The sequence below is a fragment of the Dipodomys merriami genome, unplaced genomic scaffold, assembly GCF_024711535.1.
Source record: "Dipodomys merriami isolate MVZ:Mamm:240054 unplaced genomic scaffold, mDipMer1.0.p SCAF_17, whole genome shotgun sequence".
Taxonomy (NCBI): domain Eukaryota; kingdom Metazoa; phylum Chordata; class Mammalia; order Rodentia; family Heteromyidae; genus Dipodomys; species Dipodomys merriami.
In genome coordinates, this window is record NW_027203048.1 from 2,049,210 (window position 1) to 2,073,762 (window position 24,553).

Genomic DNA, 24,553 nt, shown 5'->3' on the forward strand with positions numbered 1-24,553 from the left:
TTTTCATGCCTTTCTCCTATCTGTTGTGCCCCTAACTCTTTTCAAGAAATCTCTACCTTCACCGTAAGTCCTAATGTTTCTCTTATTCTCTCTTGTAGTGTTCAAAGTTTCAAGTCTGACAAATTCTTTGATCCAATTTTGATATTAGTGCATGGCGACAAATAGGGATCCACTTTTAGTTTTCTGCATATGGATGGCTAGTTTTCCCAACACCAATTATTGAAGAGGCTGTTCTTTTTTTCCCCCATTGTATATCTTTGGCTCCCTAATCAAATTATCAGATAAAAAAATTAAGTGTATGGTTTTATTTCTGGGAAACCTCTACATTTTTTAGAGTGAAAGCACACAGTTTTGACCCAGGTTACCTGACAGAGAAGGGCCAAGTAACAGTCTTTACATTTCTATGGAGTTTGCAATATTCAGGTTAAACATCTCTCTCACCTCAGCTTCATTGAAAGTTCTTTTCTTTTCAGTGAGATCAGCTTTCAACGCCATACATTCTGGGGCTCGTGCTTTTGTCTCTTGACTAATCTTTTCTAATTTATCTTGAATATCTTTATATTTATTTTCTGCATCATTAAGTCTGACCTTTAACAAAATAATATTATTGAAATATTTTCCTTCTGAGAAAAAAATTTTATATATGATTTATACTACTATAATAAATTTAATATTACTCAAGACATCAGATAAACATACATAAAATATTAAGATATAATTTAGTTTGACCCACATTTAGTTAACAACATGTGTTAATTTCTGAGGTTACAAAGCTGTAACAGAAAGTCTCTCACTCTCACTGTGAGTCTACAGGAAGATAACAGATGATCAAATTTGCATATAGTTTACTCCAAAAGCACGTGGAAGGCAGGCCGGAGGGAAAAATTAAAGATTTGAGATGTTAATATAATAATGTAGAACAAAAATTTTAAGGGATCAAAATGGGACACTGACAACATGGACCATACATTTAACTCCCTGTCTCAGGAAATCTGGCTTCTGGGTTCTAAAATTATCCTATTATCCTAGTACTCCTGTATTTCTCAATGAACTCAAGAATAAAAGCTTTATAGTCTAGTACTTCTTGTCAGAAACAAACTTCCATCATCCACTGGCTTGCAAGATCAGCGGCCCTCACCACAACCAAGCTCAGGCTCATGACAGCCAAACAGTATTGTTTTTTAAAAAGACAGCTACAACAACCCACAGAAAAAGCACAGATCTGCTTTAACAGAATAATAAATTCAACTGTAACTTCAATGAAAACTTCTACTTTTATAGGTCAGAAATAGACTAATATCACAATCTCATGATTTAAGTCATTATATCTGCATTAAAAGGAACTATAACTTACTTGTTGTTCTTCCATTTTCCTGTTGAGTCTAGCAGCACGATCTTCTCCAATTTTGATATTATCTCTAATAGCATTCAGTTGCTTTTCAATTTCATTGACCTAAAATGAAATATATGGCAAATTATTAAGATTAATAGTGATGAAATATATTCTAAATGTGACAAACTAGTAAATAAGTAAAAATTACCACTGCCCAAGCCATTTCATGTTTCAAATACTCTAGGTTAGTCTTCATTGTACTTAAACCAGCAATACTTTGAAAACGTTCTTCTTTCTCCAAACACTGGCGCTTTAGTTCAGTGAGTCGCTTAAAAGAAAAAAGAATAATTTCTTAGTAACTGATAAAAAAAAAAAAATCTTGTTCATGCCAAAACCAAATGTAATAGTTTGCTAATATCTGCAATACAAAATGGTCAACTATTCTTCACAGAAGAGCAAAAGAATTAAAAGGCTCAAGATGACAATTCCATAAACCCACTGTCCCATTTTTCTTTTTACTCCATCTTCACAGGCCGTAAAGGCAAAGCACAGGTATATGCAGTAACTATTCCAAAGATAATGTAATGATCAGAAAGAATTTATAACCAAAGATCAAACAAGTTATGATTTGTATACCTAATGTTTTAGTTACCTTAAAAAAACACCAAATAAGTATTAAATATCATGCCATTAGAACAGACTGCATATTCTGTACAGTCTCTCTCACTTCACTCCTATCTTCCATATTAAGCAAGAACTTAAACCTGTAGATATTATTTTGTCTTCTAGATCCAATTCACTTTCCTTTTCTCCAAGATTATTTTAATCAATTATCACTTTATACGAATCTCACATATAGCTTCATTCTCCCCTCCTCCTCTTGCTTCAGATATAGAAACCATCAGATGGAAACCTTTTCAACTTCCAACAATCATAAGATACAAATCTAGGGCAGCTGTCTCTACCTGAAGCTACAAAATAGCTTCCATCCCCCTTTGTATATATTGGACCTTTGTCTCCCTACTGACTCTCAGGAGGTCAAAAACCATAGATCTTCTACTCCATATTTTATGCTTCCAACTTTACCCATTCTTATGCTTTAGTTTGTATTTCCACTTTATGAACAAAACTGTTACCCATCTGTCCAATGAGGGGTGTCTGGGCTGACTCCATACCTTGACTATGTGAACAGCACTGCAATGAACATGGTTATGGTAGCGGCTGTACTATACCTTGGTTTATCTTTGGGGGAGCTCAGGAATGGAAATACTGGATCACAGAGTAGATCTGTGGTTAGTTTTTTGAGGGACCTCCATAATGCTTAAAGTGGTTAAGCAAGTTTACATTCCCACCAATGTGTATTAAAGTTCTCTTTTGATCACATCCTCAGATTGTGTTACTGTTTTCTTAATAATTCTAAGGTAAGGTGGCATCTCAGTGTTGTTTTGATTTGCAGTTCCTTTATGGTTAGAACTGTTGAGGAATTCTTCATGTGTCTACTGACCATTTTTACTACTTCTTCTTAGAAGACGCTCTTTACCTCATTAGCCCATTCATTAATTGGGTTGTTGGTTGAGAGTTTTTAAGTGCCCCATATATTCTGGATATTATGCCACTAGCTGATGTATAGCTGGCAATAATCTCCCATTCTGCTGGGCACTGGTGGCTCACGCCTGTCATCTTAGCTCCTCAGGAGGCTGAGATCTGATGGTCACAGTTCAAAGCCAGCCCAGGCAGGAAAGTCCGTGAGACTCTTATCTCCAATAAACCACTAGAAAACCGGAAGTGGTGCTGTGGCTCAAGTGATAGAGCACTCACCTTGAGCTGAAGAGCGCAGGGATAGTGCCCAAGCCCCAAGACCAACCAAAAAAATAAAATAAAATAAAAAATAATCTCCCATTCTGTAGGCTATCTTTTTAGGTTGTTGGTAGTTGTTGCTATGTCCAGCAATCTATGTTGTATCATGCAGAAACTTTTCAGTTTGATACAATCCCATTTATTACATCTTTCCTTGATTTGCTGTGCTTCTGGATTTGTACTCAGAAAGTTCTTCCTGTGCCAAAAGAAGTATTAGGATGTCTCTCCTACTCCATCTTGTAATAGCTTTATGGTACAGATCTCACATTAAGGTCTCTGGTTCATTTTTAATTGATGCTGGTGCAAAGTGATAAGTAAGGATCCAGTTTCAGTTTTTTCCACATTCACCACTGTCAAAGTAAGGAATCAGACCAAATGGCCCTCAATGGACAAATGGATTAAGAAAACATGGTATATATATACACAATGAAATTTTACTCATCCATTAGAATGAACATTGTATCATTTGTAAAGAAATGTAAAGACCTAGAAAAAAACTGTTAAGGGATGTCAGGCTTAGAAAGACAAAGGCTGCATGTCTTCCCTCATATGAAAGCTGGAATTAGCTTATTAACTTAAAAGCGTATGTGTTGGGTGGTATGCAAAAGTGTATATAAATGTATAAACTGAAATATGGTAGTTTCAAGGGAGAACTTGTATTGCAAATTCCTTAGAAAGACTAAGTCAACATTTAACAAAATCAACATGAGGAAGTAAATACTTAAAAGGGGTGAGTTGGGGTCAAGCAGAGGAGGGAAGATGCAACAAGAGGAGAAGGGGGAGGAGAAAATGCAGTCAATGTAAATCCTACAAAATTAAGAAAAGTGAGGGAAGGAATGTGATAGGAGGAATGAGTGAGAATGTTGAAAGGGATGGCACTGATCAAGATGTATTGTATTCATAAACTGCTTTGTTAAGTGGCAACTCCATTGTAAGCTACTTAATAGTCATGCACACAAGGACATTCATTCCTCATCTTCATATGCTATTTCTTAAAGACATAACTAGTTAAGCAGAGGGCTAATTTTAAGGAATAGGACATATAGCTAACTATGAACTTTTTGTAGTACTAGAATTTGAACTTAGAACTTTATACTTATTAAAGGCTCTACCAACTTGGCCAGTGCCTATATGCTTAGAAAAATGCTTCTTCTTTTCTAACATTTTTTATTAATATCAATTAGTAGTACTGTTGAATAGTTTCTACATGCATGTAATATAACTTGCTTAGACTTACTCTCTTCCCTCAATCTCCCTCCTACCGCTATTTAAGCTTCACTGTTTTTAAACATGTACATAAATATTTTGACCTTATTTACCCTCCTTCACTCTCCTCTATCCTACTTGAATCCTCACCCCTTAAGACCTGTTTTACATTCTTGCAAATACAGGCATTATATTCAATGTATATTATACAGAAATCAAACTATATAACTTGAGGGTAGTGATGGGGGGGTGGAATCAAGGAGAATGGTGTAAGGGATGACATTGATAAAGATGTCTCATACTCATAACCACACTTCTGGAGTTATAATCTCTTTGTACAACTAATAAAAATTGTTTTGCCATCTTCATTTATATGCATAATATATTCAGTATAACTCAAACACTAATATTCTCTTTTCCTCTCGCTTCTCTAACCCTCTCAAACAGTCCCACAATTATGCACTGGGTATGTTGTTATATAATATATGGACACAGTCCTTAAACTTCATAACCAAAATATCTCTAACTTTGAGAACAAGGTACACCATGGAAAAAGTGGGTATTTTAAACCCAAACTGGCCTCAAGAAAGAAATTTTTTTCTGATTTTTATCTTTTAAATAATAAATGTCAAATATGCAAATATTACCTGTGTATAAAAACAACATACTCCAAGAAAGGACATTGTATTAATTCTATGGGTTTCAGTTGTTCCTTAATATACTACCACATTAATACAGGTGTGAAAGAACAGTATGTAAAGAATCAAAATAAATATAAATATGCTGGTGTTTGATTTTTGAGTTTTCACTTAGTGAATTACCATAACTATAGACCTAACTTAAAATAAACATTTCTCATAAACAGAGGTACAATGGCAAGAGTGATCTAATAAATATGGTATTCAAAATTTCATTCTATCTTGAAAGTAAAATGTTGCTAAAGACTCGACTGATCTTTTAACAAAACAGTAAGATACAGACTCATGTAAAACTGGTGGAATATCTTAAGTAATATAAGTCATCTTATTTGGAAATCTCTGGTTATCAGACAGAAAGCTGGATCTTCAGGAATCTTAGACTTTCAAAAAAGTCTAACAGATATAACAAACTGTTGTAAACCATGGTTGGTGGCAGTGCCTTAAAATTTGAACTATTTGCATGGCTGCCAAGTTGATGAGTACTGCTGTGACAGCTGCTACCAAGCTATTAGCTGCTTAAAGAATGCTAACAATTTAAGAATGCTAACAATTTGCTGATGTAATGAGTCCAGCTACTATATGTCATTATAACTGCATCTCATGTTTAAGATCAACCTGCAGAAACTGGATTCTTTGTAATGTTTTCAAACTATACTGGAAATTAGTGATAGCTTAATTTGGAAATAATTACTCATATATCAAGGTTAAAAAATATAATGTATTTATAGTTTAGTAGAAGAAATAAGACATGTACATACCCATTATTACAAAAATAATTGTTAATGAATTAAATTAGAAAGCAAGTATATTTCAGAGTGCTTTTGTTCCTTTTGGGGAGGTGGAGGACAGCATGGAGGGTAGGCACTCTTACAGTTGAACTACACCTGTAACCCTGACTTCTGCTGATTTCTTCTGAGATAGGGTCTAGCTTTCTGCATGGGCACAAGCCTGAACATAATCAACTCAGCTCTGTTAGGCTTACCGTGAAGCTCAGGCACAAGGCCACTCCATCCAGCTCTTGGTATGGAAGAGGTAAAGAAAGTTTTTTCTCACATTGGTCTCAAACCACACATCTCCCAATATCATCCTCACAAACAGCTAAGATTACAGTCATGTGTCACTACCTCATGATTACATTAATAGCACCTGGCTACTTTCAGTTTTGGGCCCCCACCCCCACCCTCATAGTGTCTTCTGCTAACTTTTCCAGGACTTGTCTCCAACCAATACCCTTCTTTCTACATGTTCATACACATCAGGTTTGATGAACATGTTTGCTTTACAAAGAGAACCTCAATCAATTTGTCCAGGCTGACATCAAGCCTTAAGGCATCTTTGCCTTAACTAGGAGTACAGGTGTACTCCTAGGCTAGAGAAAGGTAATTTTTTTTTTTTGGTAGGTCGCGGGGCTTGAACTCTGGGCTTAGGCGCTGTCCTTCAGCAATTCAGCTCAAGACAAGTGCGCTACTGCTTAAGCCACAATGCCACTTCTGGTTTTCTAGTGGTTTATCGGAGATAAAGAGTCTCATGGACTTTCCTGCCTAGGCTGGCTTCGAACCGCGATCCTCAGATCTCAGCTTCCTGAGTAGCTGGGATTACAGGTGTGAGCCACTGGCACCCAGCTGAGAAAGGTAATTTTATGATACAATTACCATAACTACTATAGAAATTTGGTTTATTTCAAAAAGTTATATGCTATTTACAAACCTCTTCGCCTTGATTTATCTGCTCCTTTGTTCTTTCTTTTGTCTCCATAATGTATGAATAATCTTCCTTCATCTGTTCCAGTTGCGTTGCTTTCATAAAGAACTTTGTAAATCAAAAGAAAAATACAAGTAAGAGTTTTAAATTTCCATGGATCTATGAAAAATAAAGACAAACTTGACTCCTGACAACTAGACTCATGTAAAAAAAGATTAAAAATACAAGTATGTAGATAAAAACAGAACTGTTAAGTAAACTCCTGCTATGTTCACATTTACATGTTAATGGGTACTGTTCTTCATGATTCACAAGAGCAAGCCCTTTGTGTGTAAGAGTAAATGTAATTCTGAAAACTCATGTGCACAAATTTTTCCATCCTTTAAGTGAAACAAACAGCACTGTTATCCTCAAAAGTAGTTAAATTGTAAAACTATTTAGAACAGGAAATATTAAAACTTACTAAAAACACTATTACCTCTCCACTTCTCTTCCCCTCCCCAACTCCCTCTCCCTCAATTACTTTGGGGACTTGATATCAGGCCCTTATTCTAATTTGGTTTGCTAGCTCATTATCAGCATTCTACTCAATCCATTCTTTTAGCCAGACATTTTGCTAGTTAACTGGAGAAGCAGTCTCATGGAAATTTCTTCACAGGCTGGCTTTGAACCATAATCCTACAGGTCCCAACTTCCTAAGTAGCTAGAAATTGTTAACTTTTAAATTTTTAAACAGTTTAAAATTTCTAAATTATTGTTCAATAAATATTATTCAATTGTTCCTTTGTGTTTCCTTAAAGTTTATTTCTTAAAAGTAATCCACTCTTACACTGGGCACTGGTGGCTCATGCCTATAATCTGGCTACTCAGGATGCTGCGATCTGTGTATCATGGTTCAAAAGGCAGCCCAGAAGAAAAGTGTGTGAGCTCGGTGCCTGTGGCTCATGCCTGTAATCCTAGCTACACAGGAGGCTGAGATCTGAGGACTGCAGTTCAAAGCCAGCCTGGACAGGAAAGTCTAATTAACCACCAGAAAACCAGAAGTGGCACTGTGTCTCAAGTGGTAGAGCACTACCTTTGAGCTGAAGAGCTTAGGGACAGTGCCCAGTCCCAGAGTTCAATTAACCACCCAGAAACTGGAGTGAAGTTGTGGTTCAAAGTGGTAAAGTGCCAGTCTTGAGCAAAAAAGCTCAAGGACAGTGCCCAGGCCCTTAATTCAATAATTATTCTTTAAGAATTAAAAGACATAAAGTAAAAACAGACCTGACAAGAAAATTATACACGCTGTCTTACTTAGCAGGCTTCTTATCTATTTATTCATTATTATTTTAAAAACCTGACTTTGACAAAAAAGAGATCTCATCATCTACTATGCAGGCATGAATAAAGTACATTGGGGGGAGTTCATTTGTATTTGCTGTGGTGTTTCTTACTTTGTATTTGTCTCCCTCATTTTTCGACTGTAAAAACTGCTTGCTCATCTCTTGTGTTAAAACGGACACTGGGTTATCCACCTGAAACAAATTTTTTTAAAAAACATCAATTTTTAACATTTCACCTTAGTATTATCTTCAAGAAAAACCTGAAAGATACATAATTGACATGGGGTAAACTTCATGATACCAAAATAAATGAAAGTCACATTCAACCTTTTATCATCACAGAGGGCACAACATCAAGAACTCACAAGTGTTGTCTTGGAAGGTTTTATACTTCCATAAAGATTACACTACCTTATGCCACTGCAATCACAGGACAACTGCATGGGAATATACCCAGAAGAGAAGTCAGCTGTCTTGAGTTTTTGTTGTGCTGTCCCACTAACTTTAGTGAGCTTTTCCAACTATACACAGTACAATTTGGTTACTACTAATCAGAATTATAGTGATAAAAATTGTTTCTCTCACAGCTCTGATTCCAGATGTCCTATGTGTTTATGTTTTAACTAAATATAAAACGAATAGAAATGAAGTAATTTATTTTTTTCTGGAGGAAGAGTCATCTAAAATAAGTCATTGCTTCAACTATCTTTGACTACCAATTTGAAACCATCAAAGAACAGTGGGAAATGTGCTTTTTGGTTTTTGGTGGGTTTTTTTTTTGCCAATCCTTAGCTTGAACTCAGGGCTTGGGCATGTCCCTGAGCCTCTCTGTGCTCAAGGCTAACACTCTATCACTTAAGCCACAGCACCATTTCTGTCCTTTTCTGTTTATTTGGTACTGAGGAATCAAACCCAGGGCTTCATGTATGCTAGGCAAGTACTCTACCACTAAGCCACATTCCCAGCCCATGGAAATGTGTTTTTTAAGGGGGGATAGGGATGGGGATGAAGAACTTGTTTCAAAAAAATTCAGGATCATGAATCAACTATATCTTTATTTTAATGACAAAGCAATTTCTATGCTAAAAACTCTTGTTCACAGGTAAGAGATTATATAAGATCAGCATAAATGTAGGGTAACTCTTTAAAACTCTTCATTTTTACTATGTGTACAATACAGATTACGTAACATTACTAAGACATGAACTAAAATTTTTCTTTTAAATAAAATGCTGGGCTATTCTCTTCTAAAATAATGAAAAGCATTTAAGTAAAGAAATAAACAACAATTATAAAGAAATCATTACATCTATTACATTGTTTTAATTTTACAGACTCTGCCACATAATTTTTTACAATACCTCCTGAAACATTAGTTTCACATTGTATCTGGACACTTCAAAGTAAAATTTTACACATTAGCTTTATTATCAGATATTTTATCAACAATTTGGGATTAATCACTTCATCAACATTTATTGTCTTTCTCTGTAACACTTTGATTGTATGTGAAATGGGCTTTTAGTCTGTATGCAATTCTTAGGGTTATGGGAGAATTTTGTAGATTTACCTTTTAATACCTCGGAATAGGCAACACAGGAGAAATAATCAGATTAATTCAAGAAAATTCTAAATACACTTCTCTGTCCTAATTATTCTAGGTCATCACAAGCCAATAGAAACATGCTATCCACACATAAAATTTAATATTTTAGTATTTCACATTAAAAATGCCAAAAGTACAAAATGTTACTAATGTATATTAATCTACTGTAGTACAAAAATGCTATCTTTAATATGTAATCAACAAAAAAGAAACATTAAGTTTAAAGTCTAGCACTTTGCATTTCAGCATATCTCAATTTGAGTTGATTAACACCTAGAATGCTTAGCATCTATGTATGGACAGAAGCTACTATATGGACTCTGTTAACCCCAGTCTTTTTTTGATCAGTGAACCCATATCTTTACTTATGGCTTAATAAGACAATATAGGAAGAGAATTAAATGATTCATGGTAATAAATGCCAAGTATTTCAAGAGAAAATAAATAGGTTTTATATTTTCAAGGCTGTAGGAATACATAGAAATAGGCTTTATTCAACTTTCCACAAAATGAAAGCTTTCTAATGAAGTTATAAGAAGCCCAGGGTAGAGGTGATTTCCAACCACTGTGCTTACTGCAGGACCATCAAGTAGAGATCCCCCAGGGCAACTATACTGGATGCTCAAGATTCTCCCAACACTGATGGTTCCTTAATTCTAACGTTAGGGCTTTTGGGTTATTTTTAATGAAATGTTATGTTCTAAGCTGGAAAGTATTTGCTCTATTATCTGGTTGTCCTCAATTTTTAATGATAGTGTCTTAAAACCTGCATTGCCCAAAATGGAAGTCCAATCCACATGGTTTTTTTTCTCTTTATGAAGTTTAATACAATCTAAATTTCAATTTTTCAATTACATATTTCAAGTGGTCAAAGGCCCTTTTGACAACTTGAAATATGTAACTGAAAAATTAGTAGCTACCCTAGTATACAGCATCCCATATGTTCTTAGATGGCTTTTTCCTAACTCAAACTGGGTAAAAGACGCAAACTACTAATTGTTTTTTTTCTTCGATAATTAGTTTTGGTATTTTTAATCCTGGGATAGGTACAACAGACAGAATAGTAGAATGAAACAAAGATGCCAAAGATCCAACCCAGACTCTAACAAAAACCACACCTTTACATCCTTAGGTGCAAATTTATCTTTTTGCTGACTTTTAGTTTCTCACCTGCAAAACAAAGGATCTGAAGCATATGATCTCTAAAGATAATTCCACTGTTAATGTTAGAGGAGTACATATTCCTCATTTCAATTAATTCAGCCGAAGTATCTTAACAGAAAGGACTCAAACCTTGTCTCTTGCAAGTGTGATCAATAACTTCAGAGTACATAAAGAAATGTTTGTTTCTTTTCAGAAGAAATGTTCTTCCTTCAAGAATTACCTGGTATTTTGAATGCAGAAGAAAGCAAAGAAGTTCTACAGCCTTATCAACATTAATTTTAGCACATATCAGTTTAGACTAAATGTTCTTTACTGCTATATCAAATTAAAGGTACTATATTAAACATTAAACTTCATGCTCAAGTCAGGCATGGTATGGTTCACACCTGTAATCCCAGCTACTTGGGCGGTGGAAATAGGAGACCGTATGTACAAGATAGCCTGGACAAAAAAGATGATGAGTCTACCCCAAAGAACTAGGTGGATATGGTGTTGCATGCTTCTAATCCCACCAGTTACTTGGAAGTTGAGGTAAGGGAACTGCCAGTCCTGGGCAAGAATGTAAGAAAATCGACTGAACATAAATATGTCTCAAGTAATACAGCCACCAAAAAAAAAGTAAGAAAAAAAAAATCATGTTACACTGGGAAATTTTAAAGAGCTTCACTAAAAAATTTATAGTACAACCATTCTTCTGGTGGTCAATTTATTTACAAGATCATTTTAATTGTTATATGCCACACGTAAAACCACACCAAAAAAACCAGTTGTATCAACTTAATAAATCAAATTTGTCTTACCTGAATGTTAAAGTGATCAAGAATTGCAACCAGCTCTTCTTTCTTAGTAGAAACTAAAGTCCCTAGTTGTAAGAAACATAAAATGACCAGACTGCTTCTAGAGCGATAATACAGGAAAAAAATGTATAATTATTTACAAAATGTAACTACTAATTACCTTTCATTGTGTCAACAAAAAAGGTACAACTAAGTATGCCTAAATCTGAATGGACTGGGTTGATATCCTAGTCATAACAGAAGTATACAGAGAAAGAAAGAATGTGATATGCAGTTAAGTACCTATTTCTTCTTGCAACTAACCATATTACCTTGTTTCTCACCAATCTCTTCTTTCCAATAACTCTAAACCTGAACCTCCCTTCTTTTTCCTTCAGCTATCTCTGTAGAAATCATAAAAAGGAAAGGGGGGGGGGTTGCAGTTGAGAACAAAATGTCACAGCCTGTATCAAATCCATCAAATTCTGTAATCATAGCACTGCACCCGGAATGTCCCTTAGAATAATCAGATTTGTTGTGGTTTCAAATGTCTGAGAAAAAGTGTCCTTTAAATGAATATTTGAGGATTTACTAGTATTTCATATAAAATGAAAACACAAACCAGCTCCACTTTTTAGTTTGTAAGACCGGCCTCCATCCACGCTGATGTGCTGTTGTACCACGATGGTGTCACCATACACATTTGCCCTGTAGGCATCATCTCCTCTGTTCCGTAATGTTATTGAGATATCTGCTGAGCTAAAACAATGAGGCTGAGTTAAGTCACATAGAGGTAAAGTGCAGTTATAATAGTAGGTTATGATTTTCAAAAATCTAAATAATCTGTAAATCATTAGAAAATTAACTTTTCATTGAAAGTTGATGGCACAGTCTCCTAAAGAAAACTGTTAAAGATACTGTGCCTGACAATATTATGCTTAATAAAGTGTAATCAACTATTCTGTGCAAAAAAGCAACATCATATTCACACAGAAAACATTAAATTGTGGCTGTTTCACATCATATAGATAAGTGATACATTTTCATATAAAGATTGTATCAACATTACATTGTTGATGGCTCTGAATTACATAATAAAGCATTATGGTAACAGCAGACCTTTAATATGCATGGTACAGTAATGATTTTTCTAAGATTAGAATTAAAGAACTTTTCATTTTTCAATTACTTGGGAATTAAGAAAATAAAACTATCTGATGTTAAGAAATATAAATTGGGAAAGAGCAGGGAGGTGATTATGTGGCTCAGAAGTTATTTTCTATGTATCTTTTCTTCTCTTAGAAGGAACTAGAAATCTTTTGAGCAATATGTATCTTATTCAGGTTGGATTCTTGAATAGTTATAGAAAAGGAAAGTCTACTATATAACCTATTGTATATTGGTATTAATAGTCAACATTTCTATAATTCTAGGCATTGAGTACATTAGATATACTGGGAGAGAAAATAATAGAATTTAAGGCCTTAGTTGTCCTGAGAGACAAGGATTCTTTCAGTGGTATATGGTGTAATATGAAGAAGAATGAAGAGGGACTGAGGCTGCAGCTCAGAGAGAAAGCCTGAGAAAGCAAGAGACAGAGAGGAGAATATGAATTTGTGTGTTATCTGTTATGGGAGGGAAATTAAAGAAGAGCAGAACAAGGAAAAAGAAAGAGAGCCAGGAGAGAAATCAGTCTGGAGAGAGAACTGTTAGTAGGCAAAGGTAACAAGTCCACAATGATGCAATGGATAATTAATACAACAATTAATATATGAAGGTAATTTACAGAAAAAGAAATATAAATGTGAAGCCAGGAAAGAGTAACAACTGTTTAGCCAAGTCTTCCATCAGTAGATTAAAAAAAATGATTTGTGATTTTTACATCACCATATAACTCTGAAAAAATCCTTGTGTCTCATACAACTAAAGGTCCTCAATTCTGTTACATTCTTTCCCAGTGCAAGATTGCTCATTTTCTCTAATGTGTTCAGTGCCTAGAATTTTAGAAACTTTGACTATTAACACCAATATATAATAGCATGATCATACTCATTAAGGATATAAAATCAAAGTCAGAAAAATAGGATACTATTTTGAAATTCTTAGCAAACTATGGAAAGCAATTTTGTGCAAAAACACCATGGCTAATCAGTGAATTTGCTCTTACCATCATCATATCAATATGGTCCTGTGATTTTGGATTCAGTTCAAGACCCTAAAAGGTACAATGTATACAAGTAGATAAATGGAGTCCAGAAAAGTAACAAGAGCATTGTACAGGAGGGCAGCATATACCAGTAATTCCCCAAAACAATGGGTCACGTTGGCAGGAAGCACAAGAGAAAGGAATGAAAAGCTATGAAATCCTTGCTCCAGTTCTAGAAGCTACTCCATTCCTGTTGGTCTATATGAAGTGAGATTCTACAGCAGCTGCTTATTGCGTAAGAAATTAAAAGTACATGCAGAAAGCACTTACTTCTGTCCATCTTTCACAAAACCTTTTAAAGAGGATCCTCTATTGGTAGCAATTGCTTTTCCACCAAGACCGACTATGAGAGCTGTAAGGACGGCACTCTTGCCACCTAAAGAAACAGGTTTGAAAAATTCACACAAGGCTGACATCTATAATTTGGTGCAAAAAGATTTCTGAATGAATTAGTCCTGTCTTAAAATAAAACGCTATAAATTCATATTATTTTCTTCCAGTGCCAAAGCAGCAAACAGGTTGGACATATATCTTGAAATATTTAATGTTGATTTTTTAAAACTTTTTTTTTTGGGGGGGGGGTCGGTCACGGGGCTTGAACTCTGGGAGTGGGCACTGTCCCTATGCTCTTCAGCTCAAGGCGCGCCCTCTACCACTTGAGCCACAGCACCACTTCAGGTTTTCCAGTGGTTTTTTTGAAGATAAGAGTCTCATGGACTTTCCTTCCCGGGCTGGCTTTCTACCGGACCCTCAGACCTCAGCCTCCTGAGTAGCTAGGATTACAGGCGTAAGCCACCGGCACCCAGCTGATTTTTTTTTAATTGTACCTTTCAAGAACCATACCACTTTGGTTCATCAAACTAATAAATTAACTTATTCCTCCATTTACATTTATGTACTAAGTTTGTATCATTTTCATTGCATTCTAACTTAGTTATATTTGTTAATTTAATTATATAACCCAATTTATTTTTTTGCCAGTCATGGGGCTGGAACTTACAGCCTGGGTGCTGTTTCTGAGCTCTTTTGTGCAAAGCTAGCACTCTATCGCTTAAAGCCACAGCGCCACTTGCAGTTTTATGGTGGTTTATTGGAGCTAAGAGTCTCACAGACTTTCCTGCCTAGGATGGCTTTGAACTGAGATCCTCAGATCTCAATCTCCTGAGTAGCTATGATTACAGGTGTCAATCACCAGTGCCTGGCTAACTTAATTATATATCACAAAGTCTCAGACATTAGAAACTATTTTAACATCCCTAAATGCAAAGCTCCATATGCACAGGAACTCTGTCTTTCATTCAGTGATGTACCTCAATATCTAAGCATACTGTACACTCACATACTTGTTGAATAACTTACATAGAAAAACACTGACAATGTTACACAGATGTTACATAATATTCTGGCATTTTATTTTGGTATATTGTTGTTGTCTAGTTCTTTAAAAATCATTCTTTTTACCCATTCTACAATTTCAAAACCACTTAACAATCACCTACAACATGGTTAACTATTTTCTGAACTCCTTGATCAACACATTAAAAAATGAAACCCTTTAGAAAAAACAAAAGTAAAATAGACTGGAGGATAACAAATGCTTGAACCACTGGCCTAGAAAGCATGAGGCCCTCCCCTCAGTTCAAGCCCCAGTACCATTTCACGGGGGCCACTTGCCCTATAAAAAAGAAGCTACGATTCTTGCCTGACCTCCTTTTCCCTATAGTACTGATCCTGTTCTCTGTCCATACTTTCCTCCCCAACCTTTTTCCTTCTGGAACGAAGGGTAGAGAAGGATAACCAAAGAACAAGAATGGAACTGTGGAGCTATACACATGTCCTTCCCAGTTTTCACCCTTTGCCCTCCATGTTTCACCTTTCTAATTCATCCTCCACTGTGGCCAGTTTGTCTCAAAAACGCTGGCCATGTTTCCTCAAGACTTTTATGGGTCTCCTCACTAACAGTTATGAACAAAATTTAAAAAATCTTTATTATAAAATTCAAGATCCTCTGCAATATAGTTTATGACAACTCTCTAGTGTCATTTTCTAACCCTTCCCCACCAAGACCACATGACAAAACCATGTAAGGTTATTCACATTTCCCATACATATATTGGTTTTTCTTCCGGGGGGGGGGGGGGTGAACAGATACAGGTGCTTAAGCTCAGGGCCTCACCTTCTTGTTCAGCTCTTTTTGCTCACAATTGGCACTCTATCGCTTGAACCATACATTCACTTCTGACATTTGGGGATAAGGGTCTCTTGGATGTGTCTTCCTGGGATAGTTATAAACCTCGATAATCAAACTCTCCATCTTCTGGGTAGCTAGGACATTTATATAATCTACTTTTCTAAACATCTGGAATGAACAATCTGCCTGGAACATCTCAGTTTTGTTCCAAATGAGACCTAAACAATCTATATTTCACTCAAGCATGAATACTATCTACACTTATAGATTTTATAAATCACAAGGGAAAGAACTGTTGGTGTCAAATTTGGATTCTGAGGTACTTCATTTGCAATCTACAACAATTTTATTCCACTTAAAACAAAAGGCTATCTTGACTTCAATCAGTCACCTTTTTATGGCATGGATTTCAAGATAAATAAATTTTAAAATAAGTTTCCAGGCACATGCCTGACTCCTAGCTACTAAGTAGGCTGAGGCAGAAGGTCAACTGAGCCCAGTAGCTCAAAGTCAGCCTGGGCAAAATAGTGAGAGCTGGTCTCAAAAAAAGTGGGGGAATGGGGGAGTCAATCCCTATTACTTGAATAATACTTAGAATTAATTCAATAGTTTAAGTGTAAACTGACAACAAATATTAAGAATATTCATAACCACAAGTTAAAAATGCAAATATCAATTTCAAAAAGCTCATACATTGTAATCCCATAGTACAATAAAAAAGAGGAGCAAACCACTTACTTCCATTGTTGCCAACAACAAAATTGACATTAGAACCAAATTTAAAAGGTCCAAGCATGGAATGGCACATGAAGTTTCTTAGCTGAATGCTCTCGATTATTCCAACTTCTGCTGCAGTCTATTAATAAATAACAGTGGAGAAAAAACATAAGTCTGCCCAATTCCCTCAATGTCATCATATGAACATTTGCTACAAAAGACCAATTAGTATTAACAATACAAAAAGTTACAAGAAGTGAATAATATTAACTTTAATGATTAATGGGAAATTTTCGGAGTCACCACTAATCTAGAAAAATTACAGTTTTATAATATAACAAAAATGACATTTTGATCAGATCATTTGTACTTCACACTGGAGAATATTTAGTAGCATCTACAGTTCTGTCTCTATTCACCAGATGCCCATAGCATCTGCCCACCAACTATGACAACCAAAAACAAATCCAGATACTGCTAAATGTCCTAGTGAAGGGGAATCCCAGGTAGGTTCATATCAATAGTTTTGGCCATGAATAATTGAAGTAAAATCAGCTACTGCAGATCAGTTAAATGGCACTTTTCTTTTGGTCCGTTGTGGGGCTTGAACTCAGGGCCTTGATGCTGTCCCTGAGCTTTTTTGCTCAAGGTTATTACTCTACCACTTTGAGCCACAGCACCACTTCTGGTTTTCTGGTGGCTAACTGGAGATAAGGGTCTCTCACACTTTCCTAACCGGGCTGGCTATGAATCTCGATCCTCAGATCTCAGCTTTCTGAGAAGCTAGAATTATAGGCATGACTTATTATCATTTTTAGTGGCTTAGAAACTCCATCTCTGTATTAGACACATTCTGATTAAAGAGAAAACTAATGTATATCTACATATAAGTATCAAAATGATTCATGATTTTCTAAAAAAAAATCTTCAACTTTGAGATAAGTGCAGTTTCACATGCACTTATTATAAAATAAGGATTGTATTTTGTCCTCTTTTTCTAGGGAACATTTTACAAGACTAAAGCACAATATCACAGCCAAGGTCCTGACAGAGCATTTCTACCATCACAAGCACCCATTAAGCAGTCCCATCACGGTTACACTCAATACACATCCCACTCAATAACCACCCAATACCTTACCCACTAGTCTGTTCTCCCTTTCTATAACTTGTGATTTTATGAATTTAAATGGAATCATTTAAAATGTAATTGGGATATACTCAGTTGTTTTGTCATTTACTTCTCTGCATTGTTAAGCAGTGTTTCTTGGGATAGGTGTACAGTTGTATTTGCTTACTGAATAATACATGGTTGTTTCCAGAGTTTAGCTATTACAAATAAAGCTCCTAGATATATGCAGGATTTTTCCTGAAGACAACTATTTCTCTGGAACATGTGCTGGGTTATACGCATGTTAAATTCCTCACAAAAAGTTCTAGATTTACACAGTCATTAGCCTCTATTTCCTTATGTTTTGATGCCTACAGTCTTTGGTCATAAAACTTCCAAAACACTCAGAAGTTATTTTACCTCAGCTCTTTAAAAAGTATATTGCTTTATCCTGATTACAAGTTATCATTGATAAAATATACACAAAAAAGAAATCAACCGAAAACTAGAACTTGGTAATTTTGCACTTACCAAAGTAGAGGTACCATTAGTGAAAGAAACTGTACATTCATCTTCATCACCATCTTTATCTAAATCCTCTAATTCTTCTTGTCTTGGTCTTTTTGCATTTTCAGGAGACAAGAAATTTTCTTCCTTTCTTTTGGCCATCAGGTCTGAACAAATTTCATAAAAACAATGAAGTAAATCAAATATAGTACCTATATGATTACATAATAAGCATTAATCATGACAAGATAAGTCATACAGAGTTTATTAAATTTTAAGTACTAGGCCCACTAATTTGACTTTAAAAATTAAATTAAAAAGTAAATTAAAGTCCTCTATCCTGCATGGGGGAAAGTGGCATGAAATAAAAAAAAAATGTTGGAAAGAAAAGGAAAAAGATTTCCCTAGAACCGCCACAAAGGAACCCAGCTCTACTGACTCTTAGCATTTTGAGACCGGAATTGGACTTTTAATTTCCAGGTAAGTAATACACTTTAAAAAGTGTCATGTAGCCAGGTACCAGTGGCTCACACGTGTATCCTAGCTACTCAGGAGGCTAAGATCTGAGGATTGCAGCTCAAAGCCAGACAGGGCAGATAAAGTCCATGATACTCTTATCTCCAATTAACCACCAGAAAACAGGAAGTGGCTTGTGGCAGAGTGCTAGCCTTATGCAAAAAAGCTCATCATCAGTGCCTAGGCCCTGAGTTCAAGCTCTACATCCACCACCTCCCCTCCCCACTCCCACAAACACACACACAAAAAAGTTTCATGTAATTCATCTGCAGTAGCTGATTTTATTTCAGTTTTTCATGGCCAAGGCCAAACTGTATTGATATGAACCCACCTGAATGTTTTAACTCCTAAATTCACAAAAGGTAGATTTTATTTGTGAAGCAGCAGCTTCTAGTTGCTTAGAGCTACTTAGCAGAAATAGCACAATACCTTCTAAGATTATTCAGAGTACTCATCCTGTATTTACAAGTGATCTACAGAAAATTAAATAAGATTTCTGATTTTTAATTCTTTAAAGAAGCATGTTTTTATTGACATAAATCGGTTACACAAAAAGAGATTTCCTTGTTATATTTCCACAAGTTTACATTACATTCCAATGACTCTCACCACCCTCCTCCCCCTTCATATTTGCTGTTCCCTCTAGGATGAGGAATCCCCCAACAGGTTTCCTGGTTCCCTGGTTCCATTTGCATAGTCTCTATAGTAATCTCTTTGGACAGTATTCAATCTTCTTTATTATCACAATCATCTCCCACTGGTCCCCACCCACCCAGAATCTGTTTCTCTTCTCTCTACCTATGCTGCCCTCATATATACTTGAAATGTGCTAGCTATTCATACTCTTTTTCCATTTTCCCTTTTCCCTCCTCTTCCTGAGCAGTCCAAAAAACATTCTGAAGCAGTGATGCACAAAGCTAATTGTTTCTCTGTTCTCTAATCAACCTCATCTAGTTTCCAAAAAATTATAAAATGTAAAGTTAAAATCTACAAGGGCATCAAAGAGCTTTTGTTTATATTTACCACACTAGAAATTAAACCTGAGAAATCTAAAAATGTACAATATACATTCCATACATCAATGACATCATTACATCATGTAGCCTCTAGAGAACTCCATTACACACTCAAATGAAGTTTCAAGGATCCTTGCACCACATTTTGCAAAATGCAAGAGATAAATAAATCCTTGAAATAGTGCTATAAACTAAAAAGTATACATACCTAGCAAGTAATCAAAGACCAGCAAGCAGCACCTCTATGTTGTGGGAACTTCTAGTATCTAAAATATCAGGCCACATTCTAGAGCAAGTAAACCAGAATCTACACAAGACTTCAAGAGATGTATAAAAACACTTTTACAAAGTATGAGAACTGATAGATCATACTGAACTCAGGCTTTACCATGATATACATAAATTGAATGCCATTTATTGGATTACAATTATCCAAAAGGCATTTACCTAAATTCCTTTCCAGAGAATAGTTCCATATAGTCACAACTATTTAACACCACCATCCTTTTCAGCAAATAATTTCATGTTGGTTTTGAATCTATTATGTAAGTAAAAACTTCAAAATCAACATTTTTAGCCATTTAAGAAAAAGCAATGTATAGTAATATATTCAGCTCCCAGATCATTATTCTTCCAGCAACACTTTCTTCTGTTTCTGCCATTCTTTTCTCCCATATCAATTACTTAGCAGTAATTTATCACAGAAGAGCAAAGAAACTATTATTTTCTGGTTTGTACAACACTGAATGTCCTTTTAGGCACTATTTTAATTAACATATGACCTGACGGCAGGCATTTAGTCATTGTAAACCGATTTGGTCATCAGAATAGAAAACAATTTTTCAAGTAAAATTAGTGGGAAGGGAGATGCACTAGGCTTAGTGTAATGAGGTTCTTACAATAAATGTGAGATTCTATGTTACACAGAAGATAATACACACTAAATATTTCATGACTTTTTTATTTACTGGGTAGAGCCTGAAGATTCATGGTTTGCTACTAGGTTGCCAAGGTAACTTTCATCTAACAAATACTGAACGATTCACCTTTTAAATTAATAATCACACTGTACACAGTGGCACAGGCCTGTGAACTTAGGACTGGGATAAAGGTGAGGTCTCTTAAAACAGGAGATGGTGAACTGGACATCAGCCTGGGATACAAAGGGAGATTGTCTCAAAACAACAACAGTAATAATAGTAGTAACAAAAGGAACAAAAAAACCAGGTATCACTTTGTAATTTAATGCTAATATTTTCAAAAAGTTATTAATGTATTAAGAAGTAGATAAGGTTAAAACAGTAAAGCTGTTATCAATCAGATAGACACATAAGCACACATAAAAGGTGTTTTAAATATTCTGGAATAAACAAACAAGAAAGCTCCTCTGGGCTTTTCAATATATTGATAAAGCTTTATACAATTTGATATTTACTTATTTACAATAAAAAATTAAAAATTAATAAAATTAAAATTAAAAAAAAATATTTTTGTGTGAAAAAACCGTACAGAGGAGTTACAATTACATGGGCAAGATAACAAGTTCATTTCTTATCAAGCATTGTTGCTTCCTCTGTTTCCCCTTCCCATTCCTTCCCATACTCCCCCTCACCTCTCCCCACCCAATCCTCTCCCCCACCCACCAAAGTTGTAAAGTTTGTTTTTCGACATAACAACTTGTATATCTCATTGTTGCAATGGGTCCACCTGTATCCCTAGTTAAATGATTTGTTTTTGCTCTTCCCCTCCACAAATTATACCCACATCAAATACAGTGAAAGCAGGGGTTATGCCGTGGGGGTGGGACATACAAAGCAACAAAGAAATCATCTTATAAATATGTTAGAAACAATTGCATGAAAGAAAAAAATTTTTGAATACGTATCTTGGGGTTCATTCCCCTAACATCAACTTATCTGACCTTTTCTGCTTGATTCAGACATATACTAGTTATTGCAATTAAGGTAAACCATGGGACCTATATTTCTTTGGGCCTGGCTTACTTCACTTAATATAATTTTTTCCAAGTCTTTCCATTTCCTAACAAATGGGGCAATGTCATTCTTTCTGATGAAGGCATAGAATTCCATTGTGTATATATACCACATTTTCTTGATCCATTCATCTTCTGAGGGGCATCTGGGTTGGTTCCAGATCTTAGCTATGGTAAATAATGCAGCAATAAACATAGTTGTGCTGGTAGCTTTAGTATGGTCTTGTTTGTGATCATTTGGGTAAATGCCCAAAAGTGGGATTGCTGGGTCATAGGGGAGCTCTATGTGCAGAAACCTCCATACTTGACACAGTAAGCACTCATCATCTGAAGATCATCAATAAAAAAATAAATTCAAAAGAAAAAAAAAAAAAGAAAGAAGGATACAAGTTGACCCATTGTAGCAATGACATGTACAAGACACTATGTTGAAAACGAACTTTACAACCTCGGAGGGGGGGAAATAGGGCGGCAAGGGATGGTAGGGAAAAACAAAGGAGGGGGTTAACAATGCTTGATAGGAAATGTACTTATTGCCTTACTTGTAACTGTAACTCTTCTGTACAGTAACTTTGCAATAAAAAATATACAATTTCAAAAAAAAGAAAAATCAGGGCAGGTGCCAGGCGCTCATTCCTAAAATCCTACCTATCCAGGAGGCTGAGATTTGAGGATCATGGTTCAAAGCTAACCAAGGAAGAAAACTAGGAGTGGAATCAGGGCTCAAGTACAAGTGGTAAAGTACCAGTCTGAAGCAAAAAAGTCGACACGCAAGTGCTACATCCTGAGCTCAAAACCCAGTACAGGCACATATAAACACACACAAAACTTAGTAACTAAGGGACTGTAGTGTATAGATACACAGGAAATTAGGAGCTCATATGAATTAAAAATCCATAACTAAGGAATTATTGCAGCTTGTAGATACATAGGATATTTCAGAAATTCAATATGAACTTATTACTGCCACTCAGAAGCTGTGGTAGATTCCCAATTCCACTCGCCAAAAGACATTGATTCTATATTAAACAACTTCATTGTTAATGTTCTGAATTAAGTACATTATAGTGTATTTTGAAATCAAAGGAAATAATAGAAGAAAATGTATTAAGAAGTAGATGAAAAATAAGTAAGATTAACGCAACTAGGAGAAATATGAAGCTTGTCTGGCAATACGATTAACATTCCAACAGAATCTCAGTGGTCTCAACACAGTAAGCAGAAGAAAGAGTGTCAGTGAAGATTAGTTTCTACACCATAAATATCAGAAGACTGGCAATATCAGGAATAAACAACAAAGAGGAAACCAAAAGATCCTTAAAATTGGGTAAAACTTCAGATGAATAGAACCAACATATGAATAACTACGCAAAGAGCTTTTAAAATATTTTCTGTGATGTTGAACATCCTTTTAAGTAATGCCTTTTTTTTGCAAGGGAAATTAAGGTGTGAGATAAAGACTTGAACTTATGCAAATAACTACAAGCTAGGGGAGCCTAGCAATGCAGGTTTGTTAAACAGGAACTCAAACGTCTTTAATGTCCAAGTTCCTATTTGGTGAAACACTGCGTTTTAATTATTCATGGGCAGTAAAAATGGTTATTAATTTGTTCTTTACTTTGGATGTCGCTCATTAAAACAACAAAAAGTATTCCATATATCCTTTTAAATGTTCCTAGTAAAGCCAATGAAAATATTGGGCCTGTTTCATAAAATTTCATTTTGTATTTCAACTTCTCACCTAATTCTACCTGCCATTCTATATACAAAGCAGGTATGCCAAGGAGTGGAGATACATATTGTCTGAAGACACTTGCACACCTAGGATAGTGAGATACACCAGTGGGGTAGTAAAATATCTTCTGCAATAGAAGTGGCTTACGAAGTGGAGAAAAGACTACAGATAGTTACAACTTGTTAACTAAGGAAAGAATGTTAGGAAAGAGGTAACTCATTTTCTAGAGAATAAAAAGTACTATTATTAACACAGATTAAGTGATGCTTGACCTGAAATTCAACTAGACTTAGGTTTGTGTATATAAACGGTGGCATTTTACTATTTCTCAACTATAATGCATATAATTATGCTAACATTTTGTTATTTGTAAATTCCTAAATTAAGTACTTTGGGATGGGGGCAGGTTCACTGAGATTGAACCCAACGTTTTTAGCATACTAAGCAAGTACTCTACCACTGAGTCCATCCAGCGAGGTAGCCAAGTGTATCTCTGATTAATTTTCCTAACAAAATAGTCAAGATTTATGCGCGTTTTATATAAAATTCTGCAGAGTTGGCACTCAGTAAACTTTAATATGTACTTTGTACTTTTTTTTGGCCAGATAGATATTACATGTAACTACACAACACAGCCTTCTCTTCATATATTTAAGAATCCAGGGACTTAGGAATTGACATGGGAAGAGACCATACTACTGCAAAAGATCAGACACCTGCTTCTGTCTGTTTTTAATGCAACATAAAAAGGGAGGCTTAACTTTTTTGTACTTACAATCCATTTAGGCAAAGAAATTTGGAACATACATTCCGCATTAAAAAAACAACCCTGTTAATTTAGAGACTGAGGGTAAATGTAAATCTAAGCAGAAATTTTATGTTGATCATCTCAGCACTC

The 24,553-nt window shown here is 35.4% G+C and overlaps 1 protein-coding gene across 3 annotated transcripts in view; it reads right to left on the minus strand.

The window, feature by feature from the left end:
• Window positions 1-24,553, minus strand: part of Smc6 (structural maintenance of chromosomes 6) — a 59,105-nt gene that overhangs the window by 33,599 nt on the left and 953 nt on the right. For 2 of the 3 annotated variants that reach the window (XM_070025027.1, XM_070025026.1), the window contains 10 exons: window positions 18,420-18,562; window positions 16,799-16,916; window positions 14,140-14,245; window positions 12,286-12,422; window positions 11,688-11,749; window positions 8,229-8,309; window positions 6,802-6,903; window positions 1,542-1,661; window positions 1,355-1,453; window positions 442-588 (listed from right to left, as the gene is read on the minus strand). In XM_070025027.1, the coding sequence (XP_069881128.1) occupies window positions 442-588; window positions 1,355-1,453; window positions 1,542-1,661; window positions 6,802-6,903; window positions 8,229-8,309; window positions 11,688-11,749; window positions 12,286-12,422; window positions 14,140-14,245; window positions 16,799-16,916; window positions 18,420-18,557 (1,110 nt within the window). In that variant the 5' untranslated portion in view covers window positions 18,558-18,562. Of the gene's footprint in view, window positions 1-441; window positions 589-1,354; window positions 1,454-1,541; window positions 1,662-6,801; window positions 6,904-8,228; window positions 8,310-10,893; window positions 11,080-11,687; window positions 11,750-12,285; window positions 12,423-14,139; window positions 14,246-16,798; window positions 16,917-18,419; window positions 18,563-24,553 lie in introns of those variants that run through there. The other variant, XM_070025028.1, reaches the window with a different exon arrangement.